Source organism: Artemia franciscana, unplaced genomic scaffold (genome assembly GCF_032884065.1).
Source record: "Artemia franciscana unplaced genomic scaffold, ASM3288406v1 PGA_scaffold_30, whole genome shotgun sequence".
NCBI lineage: Eukaryota > Metazoa > Arthropoda > Branchiopoda > Anostraca > Artemiidae > Artemia > Artemia franciscana.
This window is the reverse complement of record NW_027062662.1, coordinates 651,915-669,551: the sequence shown is the minus strand read 5'-3', so window position 1 is coordinate 669,551 and position 17,637 is coordinate 651,915. Positions and strand designations below refer to the sequence as shown.

Genomic DNA, 17,637 nt, shown 5'->3' with positions numbered 1-17,637 from the left:
TTTTAATCTTTTTAATTTTAATTTTTTTTTTAGTTTTTTCTTTTTAGTTTTTTTTAGTTTTTTACCATTTTTCTTTTTCCGAATTACTTTAATCAATTGTCAAAATATTTTGAAATATTTATGCAATTTCCAGTTTTTACATTCTAGTTTGTTTTCTTTTATATATGTAGAAGATATAATCTGGCGTAACGGACAGACAACTTATTTTTATATATATAGATATATATATATATATATATATATATATATATATATATATATATATATATATATATATACTAGCTGTTGGGGTGGCGCTTCGCGCCACCCCAACACCTAGTTGGTGGGGGCGCTTCGCGCCCCCCCAAGCCCCCCCGCGCGCGTAAGTCGTTACGCGCCATAATAGTTACGCGCCATTGTAGTTGTGTCCCTATGTCCCACCTGTGAATATAGATATATATATATATATATATATATATATATATATATATATATATATATATATATATATATATATATATATATATATATATATATATATATATATATATATATATGGTTTTAACTACGTAAAACTTGCGAATATACAACATTCTTTGCTGTCCCATTGTCTTTGCATATAAATAGATTGTCAGGTTTACCGACTCTTGAACATGCAACATATAATGGTCCATGGGAAAACAATCTGTATTCAGATCTATACCTCATGATTCTAATGATTGCCCTTGAGCTTTGTTGATGGTGATTGCTAATCGACCATTCCCTGTCCCAGTGTCCCGGTCGTCATTTACATCCCCCTGTTTCCCCCGGTGTCCCCGTTGTAGTTGTCTCCCTGTGTCCCGGTCGTCATTTATATTCCCTGTGTCCCGGTCGTCATTTGTATCCCGGTGTCCCGGTCTGTATATACATTCGTTTTTTAGTTTTGTTTTTCTCCTTTATTTTTTTCCTTTTTTTTTCTTTTTTAGCTTATTTAGATTTTTAGATTTTTTAGTTTTTTTATTAGTTTTTAGTTTTTTTTTCTTTTTAGTTTTTTTGTCCCGGTCGTCATTTATATCCCCCTGTTTCCCCCGGTGTCCCCGTTGTAGTTGTGTCCCTGTGTCCCGGTCGTCATTTATATTCCCTGTGTCCCGGTCGTCATTTGTATCCCGGTGTACCGGTCTGTATATACATTCGTTTTTTAGTTTTGTTTTTCTCCTTTATTTTTTTCCTTTTTTTTTCTTTTTTAGTTTATTTAGATTTTTAGATTTTTTAGTTTTTTTATTAGTTTTTAGTTTTTTTTTCTTTTTAGTTTTTTTGTAGTTTTTACCTTCTTTTTAGTTTTGTTAATTTTTTTTTTTACTTATGTCCTGGTCGTCATTTATACTCCCTGTGTCCCGGTGCTTTGTTGATTGCTAATTGAACATTCCTTTTGTCCTGGTCGCTTTCTCTTTGAGTGTCGTCATTTATTTTTTTCTTTTTTAGTTCTTTTAGTTTTTACCTTTTTTAGTTTTTTTTAGTTTTTTAGATGAAATTTTTTTTTAGTTTTTTCCTTTTTAGTTTTTTATTGGTTTTTACCTTTATGTTAGCTTATTTTTCAGTTTTTTCCTTTTTTTTTATTTTTTTTTATTTTTTATTTTTTTTAGTTTTTTACCTTTTTTTAGTTTTTTTAGTTTTTTTAGTTTTTTTAGTTTTTTAGCTTTTTTACTTTTTTTATTAGTTTTTAGTTTTTTTGTAGTTTTTGCCTTTTTTTAGTTTTTTCAGTTTTTTTTTAGTTTTTTATTGGTTTTTACCTTTATTTTAGCTTATTTTTCAGTTTTTTCCTTTTTTTTTAGTTTTTTTTTAGTTTTTAGTTTTTTTAGTTTTTTACCTTTTTTTTAGTTTTTTTAGTTTTTTACCTTTTTTTTAGTTTTTTTAGTTTTTTTAGTTTTTTAGCTTTTTTATTTTTTTTATTAGTTTTTAGTTTTTTTGTAGTTTTTGCCTTTTTTTTTAGTTTTTTTAGTTTTTTAGCTTTTTTATTAGTTTTTAGTTTTTTTTTGTAGTTTTTTGCCTTTTTTTAGTTTTTTTAGTTTTTTAGCTTTTTTATTTTTTTTATTAGTTTTTAGTTTTTTTTTGTAGTTTTTGCCTTTTTTTAGTTTTTTCAGTTTTGACGTCACCTGATCCAGTTTTTTCAGGTGACGTCACCTGATCCACGATCCACAGATCCACAGACAACTTATTTTTATATATATAGATAGTTTTTTTTTTTACTTATGTCCTGGTCGTCATTTATACTCCCTGTGTCCCGGTGCTTTGTTGATTGCTAATCGAACATTCCTTTTGTCCTGGTCGCTTTCTCTTTGAGTTTCGTCATTTATTTTTTTCTTTTTTAGTTCTTTTAGTTTTTACCTTTTTTAGTTTTTTTTAGTTTTTTAGATGAAAATTTTTTTTAGTTTTTTCCTTTTTTTATTTTTAGTTTTTTATTGGTTTTTACCTTTATTTTAGCTTATTTTTCAGTTTTTTCCTTTTTTTTAGTTTTTTTTTATTTTTTATTTTTTTTTAGTTTTTTACCTTTTTTTAGTTTTTTTAGTTTTTTTAGTTTTTTAGCTTTTTTACTTTTTTTATTAGTTTTTAGTTTCTTTTGTAGTTTTTGCCTTTTTTTAGTTTTTTCAGTTTTTTTTTTAGTTTTTTATTGGTTTTTACCTTTATTTTAGCTTATTTTTCAGTTTTTTCCTTTTTTTTAGTTTTTTTTAGTTTTTAGTTTTTTTAGTTTTTTACCTTTTTTTAGTTTTTTTAGTTTTTTTAGTTTTTTAGCTTTTTTATTTTTTTTATTAGTTTTTAGTTTTTTTTTGTAGTTTTTGCCTTTTTTTAGTTTTTTTAGTTTTTTAGCTTTTTTATTAGTTTTTAGTTTTTTTTGTAGTTTTTGCCTTTTTTAGTTTTTTAGTTTTTTAGCTTTTTTATTTTTTTTATTAGTTTTTAGTTTTTTTTGTAGTTTTTGCCTTTTTTTAGTTTTTTCAGTTTTGACGTCACCTGATCCAGTTTTTTCAGGTGACGTCACCTGATCCATCCACAGACAGACAGACAACTTATTTTTATATATATAGATATATATATATATATATATATATATACTAGCTGTTGGGGTGGCGCTTCGCGCCACCCCAACACCTAGTTGGTGGGAGCGCTTCGCGCCCCCCCCCCCAAGCCCCCCCGCGCGCGTAAGTCGTTACGCGCCATAATAGTTACGCGCCATTGTAGTTGTGTCCCTATGTACCACCTGTGAATATAGATATATATATATATATATATATATATATATATATATATATATATATATATATATATATATATATATATATATATATATATATATATATATATATATGGTTTTAACTACGTAAAACTTGCGAATATACAACATTCTTTGCTGTCCCATTGTCTTTGCATATAAATAGATTGTCAGGTTTACCGATTCTTGAACATGCAACATATAATGGTCCATGGGAAAACAATCTGTATTCAGATCTATACCTCATGATTCTAATGATTGCCCTTGAGCTTGGTTGATGGTGATTGCTAATCGATCATTCCCTGTCCCGGTGTCCCGGTCGTCATTTATATCCCCCTGTTTCCCCCGGTGTCCCCGTTGTAGTTGTGTCCCTGTGTCCCGGTCGTCATTTATATTCCCTGTGTCCCGGTCGTCATTTGTATCCCGGTGTCCCGGTCTGTATATACATTCGTTTTTTAGTTTTGTTTTTCTCCTTTATTTTTTTCCTTTTTTTTCTTTTTTAGTTTATTTAGATTTTTAGATTTTTTAGTTTTTTTATTAGTTTTTAGTTTTTTTTCTTTTTAGTTTTTTTGTAGTTTTTACCTTCTTTTTAGTTTTGTTAGTTTTTTTTTTTACTTATGTCCTGGTCGTCATTTATACTCCCTGCTTTGTTGATTGCTAATCGAACGTTCCTTTTGTCCTGGTCGCTTTCTCTTTGAGTGTCGTCATTTATTTTTTTCTTTTTTAGTTCTTTTAGTTTTTACCTTTTTTAGTTTTTTTTTAGTTATTTAGATGAAAATTTTTTTTAGTTTTTTCCTTTTTTCTTTTTAGTTTTTTATTGGTTTTTACCTTTATTTTAGCTTATTTTTCAGTTTTTTCCTTTTTTTTAGTTTTTTTTTTATTTTTTATTTTTTTTTAGTTTTTTACCTTTTTTTAGTTTTTTTATTTTTTTTATTTTTCTAGCTTTTTTACTTTTTTTTATTAGTTTTTAGTTTTTTTGTAGTTTTTGCCTTTTTTTAGTTTTTTCAGTTTTTTTTTTTAGTTTTTTATTGGTTTTTACCTTTATTTTAGCTTATTTTTCAGTTTTTTCCTTTTTTTAGTTTTTTTTTAGTTTTTAGTTTTTTTAGTTTTTTACCTTTTTTTAGTTTTTTTAGTTTTTTTAGTTTTTTAGCTTTTTTATTTTTTTTATTAGTTTTTAGTTTTTTTTGTAGTTTTTGCCTTTTTTTAGTTTTTTTCTTTTTAGTTTTTTTGTAGTTTTTACCTTCTTTTTAGTTTTATTAGTTTTTTTTTTTACTTATGTCCTGGTCGTCATTTATACTCCCTGTGCCCGGTGCTTTGTTGATTGCTAATCGAACATTCCTTTTGTCCTGGTCGCTTTCTCTTTGAGTGTCGTCATTTATTTTTTTCTTTTTTAGTTCTTTTAGTTTTTACCTTTTTTAGTTTTTTTTAGTTTTTTAGATGAAAATTTTTTTTAGTTTTTTCCTTTTTTTCTTTTTAGTTTTTTATTGGTTTTTACCTTTATTTTAGCTTATTTTTCAGTTTTTTCCTTTTTTTTAGTTTTTTTTTTTGTATTTTTTTTAGTTTTTTACCTTTTTTTTAGTTTTTTTAGTTTTTTTAGTTTTTTAGCTTTTTTACTTTTTTTATTAGTTTTTAGTTTTTTTTGTAGTTTTTGCCTTTTTTTAGTTTTTTCATTTTTTTTTTTAGTTTTTTATTGGTTTTTACCTTTATTTTAGCTTATTTTTCAGTTTTTTCCTTTTTTTTAGTTTTTAGTTTTTTTAGTTTTTTACCTTTTTTTAGTTTTTTTAGTTTTTTTAGTTTTTTAGCTTTTTTATTTTTTTTATTAGTTTTTAGTTTTTTTTGTAGTTTTTGCCTTTTTTTAGTTTTTTTAGTTTTTTAGCTTTTTTATTAGTTTTTAGTTTTTTTTGTAGTTTTTGCCTTTTTTTAGTTTTTTTTTAGTTTTTTAGCTTTTTTATTTTTTTTATTAGTTTTTAGTTTTTTTTGTAGTTTTTGCCTTTTTTTAGTTTTTTCAGTTTTGACGTCACCTGATCCAGTTTTTTCAGGTGACGTCACCTGATCCACACATCCACAGACAGACAGACAACTTATTTTTATATAGATAAGATATATATATATATATATATATATATATATATATATATATATATATATATATATATATATATATATATATATATATATCTATATATATAAAAATAAGTTGTCTGTCTGTCTGTGGATGGATGGATCAGGTGACGTCACCTGAAAAAACTGGATCAGGTGACGTCAAAACTGAAAAAACTAAAAAAAGGCAAAAACTACAAAAAAAACTAAAAACTAATAAAAAAAATAAAAAAGCTAAAAAACTAAAAAAAGGCAAAAACTACAAAAAAAACTAAAAACTAATAAAAAAGCTAAAAAACTAAAAAAACTAAAAAAAGGCAAAAACTACAAAAAAAAACTAAAAACTAATAAAAAAATAAAAAAGCTAAAAAACTAAAAAAACTAAAAAAAGGTAAAAAACTAAAAAAACTAAAAACTAAAAAAAACTAAAAAAAAGGAAAAAACTGAAAAATAAGCTAAAGGTAAAAACCAATAAAAAACTAAAAAAAAACTGAAAAAACTAAAAAAAGGCAAAAACTACAAAAAAAAACTAAAAACTAATAAAAAAAGTAAAAAAGCTAAAAAACTAAAAAAACTAAAAAAACTAAAAAAAGGTAAAAAACTAAAAAAAATAAAAAATAAAAAAAAACTAAAAAAAAGGAAAAACTGAAAAATAAGCTAAAATAAAGGTAAAAACCAATAAAAAACTAAAAAGAAAAAAAGGAAAAAACTAAAAAAAATTTTCCTCTAAAAAACTAAAAAAAACTAAAAAAGGTAAAAACTAAAAGAACTAAAAAAGAAAAAAATAAATGACGAAACTCAAAGAGAAAGCGACCAGGACAAAAGGAATGTTCGATTAGCAATCAACAAAGCACCGGGACACAGGGAGTATAAATGACGACCAGGACATAAGTAAAAAAAAAAAACTATCTATATATATAAAAATAAGTTGTCTGTGGATCTGTGGATCGTGGATCAGGTGACGTCACCTGAAAAAACTGGATCAGGTGACGTCAAAACTGAAAAAACTAAAAAAAGGCAAAAACTACAAAAAAAAACTAAAAACTAATAAAAAAAATAAAAAAGCTAAAAAACTAAAAAAACTAAAAAAAGGCAAAAACTACAAAAAAAACTAAAAACTAATAAAAAAGCTAAAAAACTAAAAAAACTAAAAAAAAGGCAAAAACTACAAAAAAAAACTAAAAACTAATAAAAAAAAATAAAAAAGCTAAAAAACTAAAAAAACTAAAAAAACTAAAAAAAGGTAAAAAACTAAAAAAACTAAAAACTAAAAAAAACTAAAAAAAAGGAAAAAACTGAAAAATAAGCTAAAATAAAGGTAAAAACCAATAAAAAACTAAAAAAAAAACTGAAAAAACTAAAAAAAGGCAAAAACTACAAAAAAACTAAAAACTAATAAAAAAAGTAAAAAAGCTAAAAAACTAAAAAAACTAAAAAAACTAAAAAAAACTAAAAAAAGGTAAAAAACTAAAAAAAATAAAAAATAAAAAAAAACTAAAAAACTGAAAAATAAGCTAACATAAAGGTAAAAACCAATAAAAAACTAAAAAGAAAAAAGGAAAAAACTAAAAAAAATTTTCATCTAAAAAACTAAAAAAAACTAAAAAAGGTAAAAACTAAAAGAACTAAAAAAGAAAAAAATAAATGACGACACTCAAAGAGAAAGCGACCAGGACAAAAGGAATGTTCGATTAGCAATCAACAAAGCACCGGGACACAGGGAGTATAAATGACGACCAGGACATAAGTAAAAAAAAAAATTAACAAAACTAAAAAGAAGGTAAAACTACAAAAAAACTAAAAAGAAAAAAAACTAAAAACTAATAAAAAAACTAAAAAATCTAAAAATCTAAATAAACTAAAACAGAAAAAAAAAGGAAAAAAATAAAGGAGAAAAACAAAACTAAAAAACGAATGTATATACAGACCGGTACACCGGGATACAAATGACGACCGGGACACAGGGAATATAAATGACGACCGGGACACAGGGACACAACTACAACGGGGACACCGGGGGAAACAGGGGGATATAAATGACGACCGGGACAAAAAAACTAAAAAGAAAGAAAAAACTAAAAACTAATAAAAAAACTAAAAAATCTAAAAATCTAAATAAGCTAAAAAAGAAAAAAAAAGGAAAAAAATAAAGGAGAAAAACAAAACTAAAAAACGAATGTATATACAGACCGGGACACCAGGATACAAATGACGACCGGGACACAGGGAATATAAATGACGACCGGGACACAGGGACACAACTACAACGGGGACACCGGGGGAAACAGGGGGATGTAAATGACGACCGGGACACCGGGACAGGGAATGGTCGATTAGCAATCACCATCAACAAAGCTCAAGGGCAATCATTAGAATCATGAGGTATAGATCTGAATACAGATTGTTTTCTTATGGACCATTATATGTTGCATGTTCAAGAGTCGGTAAACCTGACAATCTATTTATATGCAAAGACAATGGGACAGCAAAGAATGTTGTATATTCGCAAGTTTTACGTAGTTAAAACCATATATATATATATATATATATATATATATATATATATATATATATATATATATATATATATATATATATATATAAAAAAGCTAAAAAAACAGGTGGGACATAGGGACACAACTACAATGGCGCGTAACTATTATGGCGCGTAACGACTTACGCGCGCGGGGGGGCTTGGGGGGGGGGGGGCGAAGCGCCCCCACCAACTAGGTGTTGGGGTGGCGCGAAGCGCCACCCCAACAGCTAGTATATATATATATATATATATATATATATATATATATATATATATATATATATATATATATATATATATATATATATATATATATATAGATGTATGAAATTCTGAAATTCTGTATCCGTGGGGTTTCGAGTCCTGGCATCGTTAATTATTTGGTTTGGAAACTGGCTGCAGCTGTTTGACTCTGTGAAGTTGACAATAGTCGACCTAGCTCCAAATGGGTACCTAGAGAAATCTCTAAGGACAGAATACGTTGAATTTTCAGCCCCCAACCCCACATTGTACCCCGAGACGAAGGCAGAGAATCAAATGGTTGGTTTCTGCACTACGTGGACAATTAGTTCACCTCTTCAACTTTTTGGGGATAGGCACATGCGTTTTCGCACTGCAATTATTTCTACATCAAAAAGGGATCTAAAGCCTCCTCACGATATACATTGCTTATTTTGAAAAATATGTTATTTTATGTGGGAGTAATTTAGCGGTAACGGGGGAAGGGGATAGTTGAAACTCCATATTGAAAAAAAGACCTTCAAAATTGACTGACTTTTTTTTTTTTAATTGACAAAAAATACTTTGTTTGAATCGTCTATTGAACGTTGTTGAAATACTTTGTTAAACATTGTCAGATGCTTTCTTTGGAGTCAACAAGCACAGAATTACACAACCATTTTCCAGGTTTTCCAACGCGACTACCAATTTCTTGCTTAAAACAAGAATATCACAATATAGTTTTTAGATAAATTTATTTTGAAGATCATCGCCAGCAAATATTCCTAAAGCGGGGTCGCAAATCCATATATTAAATCTTCAGAAAATCTATTAGTAAGTATTTCTAACTATAATCTTTTTGGTAGATAGAAGCTTTAAAGTAAATCCATAATATTCTAAGTTGAATTAAATTTAATATTAATTTAATTCATCCTGTTGATTATAATCAGAACCCCTATGAAAAACTTTGGAAACTAATGTGCTGAGAGTGGTTAAATATGGTTTTGAAATATGGGTGGTTTCAAACGTAAAGGAAGATTCGTTTGATATTTTCCAGAGGAATTTTGGGGGATTATTGAGGAATTATGGGGGGACCATAAGACTGATTGTATGTTAAACAACTAGCTGTATGAAAAACGTGGTTCTATCCCACTCTCTGGGGCTATAATGATAGGAATTGTGCCAGGACACCTTTTACGAATTAACGATGGAAATTTGCCAAATAGTGCTCGTTTTTGTCATCCGTTTGGGTCCAACCAAAAAGAGAGTCTTCTCGAAAAAGGGAGGAAGAGCTCACGAAGAAGGATTAAATTAAAATTGAATCTTCATTGGAGGGAGTAAAGAGTGAAGTTTTGTGCATATCAGGGTGGAGGAGGAGAGTATGTAGATGTTTTTGCCTCAGGTGACTTGGTCCTGCAGTGAGATGTTAACACTAGTAGTGGTACTACTGTAAAAAACACGCTAAAAATCATGAAGATAAAATAAGGTAAAAATCTTTTTTTTATTAACGAAAATAATCCGGACATAACCAACATAGTTATCATTATTAAACAATAAGACAATCAGACTTTTACAATTTTCTTTTTTAATTTTTCTTTCTTGACCGACCCTTCGAGTGCAAGCCAATATCCCTTAATAAGGTCTGATCCTTTTTCTGCTACCATTATAGTTGGTGCATTTGTATTACCACTTGGAATAGTCGGCATAATTGATGCATCAATCACTCTTAAGCCATTGATACCGTAGACCCTGAGCTGTGGATCTACAACCGCAGTTTTATCCCAAATGGGTCCCATTTTGCATGTACCAACTGGATGGTAGATTGTTGCAGAGTAGTGACGGTTGCAGCAGGCTATGTAGTCATCGGTCCAAAGGGGTAGATGTTCACATCCGGGAAATGGTTGGGCGTAGAATTTTGTTCCAAACTTTGCAAACACCTAAAATTTAATCCAATTTTAGTTCGAACTTTATTTTTGTGTAAATAGGATCAAAGAAAAAAAAATTCTGTCCTCCGGTTCTTTATTGAGAAGTGTCCTTTGATTTCATTGGTTTATTATTGCAAGTCAATCACATTGTATCTTATTTCTGGAGAGAAAATTGCCATATTCTTTGAAAACAAAGTCAGATGACGCTTGGATGTAAGAAGTTCTGAGTTAAAGATCTAAATTAACAAGAAAATGCACAAATAACTTCGACTTTTTAAAACCTAATTGGCTTTTAGACGAGGGATTAAATAGAAAATTAAATCGCAAAATTAAAGCCGGTAAAATTAAAGAACGGTAAGTTTTTTAGAGATATGCTTTTTGTTTCTATGTGTCAAGAGTAACCTAATTTTAGTTCAGTCATGGGAGCAACAATAGCTGCAACCTAATAAAGGATGAACCATGGCCCAGAGTAAAAAAAAATTAATATTTAAAAAAAATCTGAACCGTAATAAAAATTACCATTTGTTGCTGATTTAGGAATGGTAGTTGTTATCTCGATTAGTCTCAATAGTAAAATGTTTGAACTATAATGAATAACAAATTAACATATTTACAAAATAACAATAACGAAAAAAACAAAATAACAAAAAAAACAACAAATTTTAAAAGCTTTTCCCAAATAAATGTTATATTTTTACCAAATAAACAGAAATTATGCAATTTTTACACATTTTTGGAGTTACGGAGATGGAAGGGCTGAAAATTTTCCAAGAATATTATTAAATGGCTCTTTTCTAATGGTAAGGTTGGTAATGGCTCTTGGTAATGGTAATGGCTCTTTGCTAATGGTAAGTTTTCTTTTCGAAAAGATACTCAAGGATTATACATAATAACTATGTATTAAAAGTTGGCAAATTTTATGACTTCAAGACCTTTCCCGTGGGACTGTGTGGGATCGCGTGACATCCAAAGACCTAGTTATTAGACCTTTCAACTATGACGAGCAAAATTGCCATCTCGAAATTTTGATTGAACAACCTTGGGAAAAAGGGATGGGGAGGGATCCAGGCTGCTCTCCAATATTCTTGGTCACTTAAAAAGGGCACAAACCTTTTTAATTTCCGTTTGAATGAGCCCTCTCGCGATAATCTAGGACCACTGGGTCGATATGATCACCTTTGGGAAAAACGAAAAAAACAACAACAAATAAGCACGCATCCGTGATCCGCATTCTGGCAAAAAATACAAAATTCCACGTTTTTGCAGATAGGAGCTTGAAACCACCACAGCAGGGTTATCTGAAAAGTTGAATCTGATGGCGTAATTTTGATTAAAATTTTAGTACTTTTAGGAGGTTTCTCCCCCTTTTTTTGAAAATCAGGAAATTTTCTCAGGGTTGTAGCCTTTAATCGGTAAGACTAAACTTAATGAAACTTATTCATTTGAAATTAGCATAATCAGCTAATTCTTTGGATATATCTGTTGGTATCAAAATTCCGTTTTTTAGAGTTTCAGTTACTATTGATCCGGGTCGCTCCGCACTTACATTGGTTACCACAAACTGATAGAATTCCCGTTTCACAGTTGTATATTTTCATTGTTGCCGGTTGAACTTTACTAAATTGTCTATCGAGTTAGACTGGGCTCTAACGCAAAAAAAAAAAAAAAAAAAAACAACAACACAAAAATGCTAAAAATACAATTACATTAAAGTTTCTTGATGATACTTAAATATAGATTTTAGTTCATTTCTAGGACCACTGGGTCGATATGATCACCTTTGGGAAAAACGAAAAAAACAACAACAAATAAGCACGCATCCGTGATCCACATTCTGGCAAAAAAATACAAAATTCCACGTTTTTGCAGATAGGAGCTTGAAACAACCACAGCAGGGTTATCTGATAAGTTGAATCTGATGGCGTAATTTTGATTAAAATTTTAGTACTTTTAGGAGGTTTACTATTGATCCGGGTCGCTATGTACTTACATTGGTTACCACGAACTGATAGATTTCCCGTTTCACAGTTGTATATTTTCTTTGTTGCCTGTTGAACTTTACTAAATTGTCTATCGAGTTAGACTGGGCTCTAACGCAAAAAAAAAAAACAAAAAAAACACAAAAATGCTAAAAATACAATTGCATTAAAGTTTCTTGATGATACTTAAATATAGATTTTAGTTCATTTCATTTACATATTTTTCATAACAAAGCAGTTATAACCAAGTAGGTGATGATTTATGTTAGATAATTTGTCATAATACTTACCTATATGAGAGATTTTGGTATACTTCTAAAAATTACCACTTGAACACATAGTGTTTGCATCTGTGAAGTATGTAGATGTTTTCGGCTGGAGGGGGGGGGCAAATTTTTGCTGAGGGTTTTTTTACTGGGGAATTTATTACGGGGAGGGAAGTTTCCAGGGGATGAACTTGTCAGGGGAAATTGTACACTGGGGGAATTTGCCAGAGTTCCAGTACAAACTCCTTTTTAAATGTCTTTTTAAATGACGTAATGTGATATCGCCTCAAATGTAAATAAAGTGACTCCCTCTTACACATGAAGATATGCTATCACGAAAAAGAACAAGATGGAAGTTTATTGAGCAGCTCCTATATTCACCATGGGGAAATAATATTGTATTAAAATTCTATAGTTATGTTCACTTACGTAGGTTCTAACTATTAGTAAAGATGATAAAAGTGGTGAAGGTGGAAGAAATAGAGTAGCCAAGGTGCAGGGCGTTTTTGATTTTAGAGGAAAAGAAAATAATTCTGCTAATTAAGATTAAAATATTGCAAGTCAAGTTAATGACAGTGGCTAACATGGCTCCTAAACAGTTCGGAAGCTAAAAAAGTATTTGAATTTTACTTTTAATAATAGTCTCCCCTTTCAATGCAAAAACTGTCGTTAATTAGAGAAAAGGGAAGCATTGCTCTAATAAATAATTTTTATTAATTTTAAAAGTTTGAATTGTGTCCCAATTTTTTAAGAACGACTCCTGAAATACTCTGTTCCTTTAATTAGGACAATAAGATGCTTTTTTTAAGTATTAAAAACTTTAGTGTAAAGAGCAAGGTGGTTTGGAGGAGTAACCACCCTCATATACCTAGTTTATATTTATCTCAAGTGTTAATGTTGCTCCTTACTTTCAACTGATTGTTTTTTTAATTTAATAACAAAAAGAAGCGAAAAACCAAAATGGTAAAGAAATTAGCTATGATGATTACGCAATAGGACTAACATGACATGTTTTATCATTGTAAAATAGCAGTAAAATGGTGACGTTGTCTCAATTTTACTCCAACCATGTCTCCAATATTGTTAGAACACTTCAGAGTACCCTCATTTCGTAAGATCAAGCAGACCTTCTTATTATTTTTTTTGCTTTTTTCTTATTAGTTTTTAATTAACTGCTTTTTGCATGCTGCAAAGTCGGTGAGACGCAAACACCCTTTCTGCTGTTGAATTCTATCAACAACTCTATCAACATATATTTTCTTATAATATGTAAAGTTTTCTCCGTTCACAAAACGACAAATATTGTAGATACATAGGTATTGTGGGTAGGTTCCGTAACAGTTCCATATCAAGGGCTTCGAGAATCCATGCGTTGACTACTACTAGTGCCCTTAGTTGTTTCAGTTTTCATATTAATTTTCTTCTTTCATTATTAATGAAATGTAAAAAAAAGGCAAAAATATTTTTGTGTTAAAAGAACAGAAATTGATGATTACTAGAATTATATTGCTACGGAATCCTACTGTTGGTAGTTTGGCATCAGTACAGTTCTTGCTAAAACTATATAGATTGTATTAGAGGAAACAAATCAATAATAAACATAAAAGTATCCCCTAGAATTTATAATATTGACAATCAAACCTAGAAAGTACTGAAGAAGAGAAAATTATACTTACATCGGTCGCGCCAACCGCTATTGCGATCTTAACACCATCTACAAGAACTTTTGAATCTTGTTCGTCAACCAGATAATTTGGATATATCAATGGTTTGTCGTGTGGATCTGCTGAACGAAGTCGGATATAACCGTTCGAACGGGGGCGTAATAAAATTACAGCAATGGAGATCGTTTCTTTGAATGTGAGTGGTTCGTAGTATTTCTAGAAAAGATAAAATCTGTAAATCAGATTGCTGTAATCGTCACATTACAATTTCATGCCAAAAAAAAATATCAAGAAATATATAAATGACTGTCATGTTAAAGGCAGTATCAACTTTTTCTTTCAAGTGCAGGTATTTCACAAGCAGAGAGGGTTATATAGACAGATTAGACGGACAATTTGATCCACTACCTTATAATCGATAGATAAATTTTTTTTTCATGCTTGCATTAGCCTATATAGATTTATTTAATGAATTTTAAAACGTTTTAAGCAAAATATTAAATTATATACTATAGAAATATGTAAGTTCAGTTTTTAATCATTGATACACATTAAAGCTTAGGGGACTAAAATTGCCAAGTTTTTTTGGGAGCACCATATTTTAGTCAGTAGAGCCACGTTTATCCGTGAAAGTAAATTAGCGAAACTACTACGTTTTACAATGTTTTTTATCCGTAAAAATTCAAACGTTAACAATACGTTCTCAGATTTTTTTGCTGAGTTTTTATCCACAATTTCCTTTTTTAAAACTGGTTCCCAATCCCAGCATAAATAGCTTAACTAGGCATAGTAATTATTTCATTAAATACTGGTTTCCGAATTTTTCGATTTTATTAAAATATGTATGGTGGCTCGAGTTTTCATTAGTTTGTAAAGATTTATTTTTCAACAATCAGATATCGCTTTTATTATCTTGGGTATTTGAGGTTATATAACTATCTTTAAACTTGAATTTTCAGTAATTTTTTGAAAGAACAACGCTTTGGTTTTGCCGAGTTTCTTTTTCCTATGCTTCTGATTTCACCTTATCGATAGAAAATAATAATGGTACAACTTCTGGGGTGTTATAGAGGGTGTAGAATCGAGAACGACTACGAAGTTTGGGTAAAAGCTCTGTTAAATCAGGCCCCAGTTTAAACTAAAGTTAAAATGAAAATCTAAGAGCACCCAAGATATGGTTCCACCTACTCCCATCACCCTAGTCCCATCTACAAAACAATTTCCAATACGGCCACATATTCCTTAAGCAATTTTGATTTTTATAAGCGAGAATAAATTTGGTAATTGGTTTATATTTGAGTTTTTAAATAAAATTTAGGCCAAACATGTTACAAATAACAGCAAAAAAAAATGAGGCAGTTTTTGTTCTTAAATTTTTCTTCCAAACAAACAATAGGTGCAACGTTTTGAAGCAAATTCACACTGTCTGAGTTTTCAAGTAACGACAGTTTCCGAGTTTTCAGAAATAACGACAAAGATTCGGCTGAATTTTACACCTTGAAGTAAAGTAATATAGAATTGGTTCATACCAATTAAGAATTGGTATACCTATCAAGAAAAGGTAGAGGATGTGTCGACCAAGTTTTCACTCTTAGGTTAATAATTGAGAAGTCCCTTCATGGTCAAACACCTTTGGTCCTCAGTTTTATCTATTATGAGCAAGCTTTCGATTCTGTTGATAGAAGAGCGTTAACAAAGGTCTTATCGTTATATGGTATACCAGAAAAATACATTAAAGTGATTTGTGCTGTGTACGAGAATAATACTGCTGCGGTTAAGGTAGGAAATGAGGTTAGCAACTGGTTTTGTATTAAATCAGGAGTTAAGCAAGGTTATGTTCTATCCCCCTTTATATGGATCATTTTGATGGACTTCGTCTTAAGGAGCACAGGAAAGGCGATTGGAGACCAAAGCGGAAAAACGCTCCTGGACTTAGATTATGCTGATGATTTAAGCCTATTAGATGAAAGTGTGAGCAAAATGAATGAATTTTTAGAGGTTTTGCGAGTTTAGGGTGCTAAAATAGACATGGAAATTAATGTTAAGAAGACTAAGTCACTAAGTCTAGGAATAAGGGAAGATGAACAGGTGACATTAGGTAACGAAAAGATTGATCAGGCTGGGAGCTTCAGTTACCTTGGTAGTATTATTAGTAAAGATGGCGGGAGCAGTGAAGATGTTAAAAGTAGAATAGCTAAGGCTCAGGGTATTTTTTCACAGTTAAAAAAAGTTTGAAAGAATAGAAAGATGAGTTTGCAAACCAAGATTAGAATATTGGAAGCTACAGTGATGACAGTGGTCAAATATGGTTCTGAAGCATGGGCGCTCCGAAAAGCAGATGAAAATTTACTAGATGTATTCCAGAGAAATTGCCTACGGGTTGTTCTGGGTACCCGGCTGACTGACCGTATTTCAAACAGTAGGTTGTTTTGAAAAATATGGTTCAATCCCGCTTTCTAGGGCTATAATGAAAGAAAGGTTGAGATGGCTAGGCCACGTTCTACGGATGAAGGATGACAGATTAACGAAGATTGTCCTTTTTGGCCAACCGTCTGGGGCTACACGGAAAACAGGTCGTCCTTTTCTGGGTTGGGAGGATGTCATAAATAAAGATTTAAAGGAAATGGGAACTTCTTGGGAGGGTGTAAAGAGGGAGGCTTTAAATAGATTAGGTTGGAGGAGGAGCGTGCGTAGCTGTGTTGGCCTCAGGCGGCCAACACAGTGAGTTATTAGTAGTAGTAGTAGTAGTATACAAATGGTGCATATAAAGGTAAAACCATTAATTTGCTGTCGAGAAATATACATTGTGGATTTAAAATGTCTCACCGTTTTCTCGAGAAAAAACTATTCCTTAATTATAATGAGATATGCAATAAGATATGAAATTATATGCAATAAGATAAATTATATGCCTTAATTCATTTAAAATGGCAAGCCATTTTAGAAGTGCTGATTGGTCGACAGCTGTAACGCTTAACCAATAGTGGAGAAGCGATATAAAAACGTTGCTCCCCCACCAGGTCAGTAAAACAAATCAATGATTGTCGAAAAGGTTGCCCAAGTAATATAAACGCAGTTGTATTCTTATTATTACATAAAGCTATACTTTAGTCAAAATTATTACTAAAAACTAAATTATGCGCAACTACACCACAAACAATGTATCCCGATCGTAATTTATAGAGATGAAAATAGATAATCTTTCAAGCGTAAAATTTATGAGCGATTGATCAGAATGAATATTTTAGTTTGACTGTTTCTCGCAACTCTACTTTTTAAAACAATAAAAAACTTTAGCCTAAGGAGCGGGGTGTCGAGGAGGAAAAGCCCTTTCATATAAGGAGATATTTCTGTTCGTTTTAAGTTTTAAAGGCGCTCCTTACTTTCATTTCAAAAAACTTGTTTTTTTTATATAATTATATTCTAAGCGCGACATTAGTAAAGGCAAAGGTACCAAACCTCATAGTCCAAACCAGGATTGCTGGCTCCTTTTTCAAGGGCCTTCATCCAGGAGGTGTAAGGGACACTGGGGCCAGTCTTCCTGTGCTTTTGCACACCCTGCACCCATTTGGAGCTGTCTTAACTATGGCTGAACGTACAAACTCCCTTCCCAATAGAAAAGGAAATTCCATTTCTGGAGGGACAAGTAATTCCGCCTCTATAAAATTCTAATTGGTTCTTTAGTGAGAATTAATAAAAAACAATTTTTAACTGAAAGTAATAAG

The 17,637-nt window shown here is 30.2% G+C and overlaps 1 protein-coding gene across 1 annotated transcript; it reads right to left on the bottom strand.

Annotated features, from left to right (window-relative positions):
• Positions 1–9,582: 9,582 nt before the first annotated feature.
• LOC136041567 (glucose dehydrogenase [FAD, quinone]-like) lies at positions 9,583–17,419 on the bottom strand. Its single transcript, XM_065726252.1, has 3 exons — positions 17,372–17,419; positions 13,925–14,128; positions 9,583–10,015 (listed from the first exon to the last, which is right to left on the bottom strand). Exons 1-3 carry the CDS (start codon positions 17,417–17,419, stop codon positions 9,641–9,643), a joined length of 627 nt encoding a protein of 208 aa, XP_065582324.1. The 3' UTR covers positions 9,583–9,640.
• Positions 17,420–17,637: the final 218 nt, after the last annotated feature.

Coding starts and splice junctions, on each gene's coding strand:
- LOC136041567 (XM_065726252.1), bottom strand. CDS start 17,419: ATGAAGGCCCTTGAAAAAGGAGCCAGCAATCCTGGTTTGGACTATGAG. Junction 14,129..17,371: donor ATCCTGGTTTGGACTATGAG/GTTTGGTACCTT, acceptor TATCTTTTCTAG/AAATACTACGAACCACTCAC. Junction 10,016..13,924: donor TAGCGGTTGGCGCGACCGAT/GTAAGTATAATT, acceptor ATTAAATTTTAG/GTGTTTGCAAAGTTTGGAAC.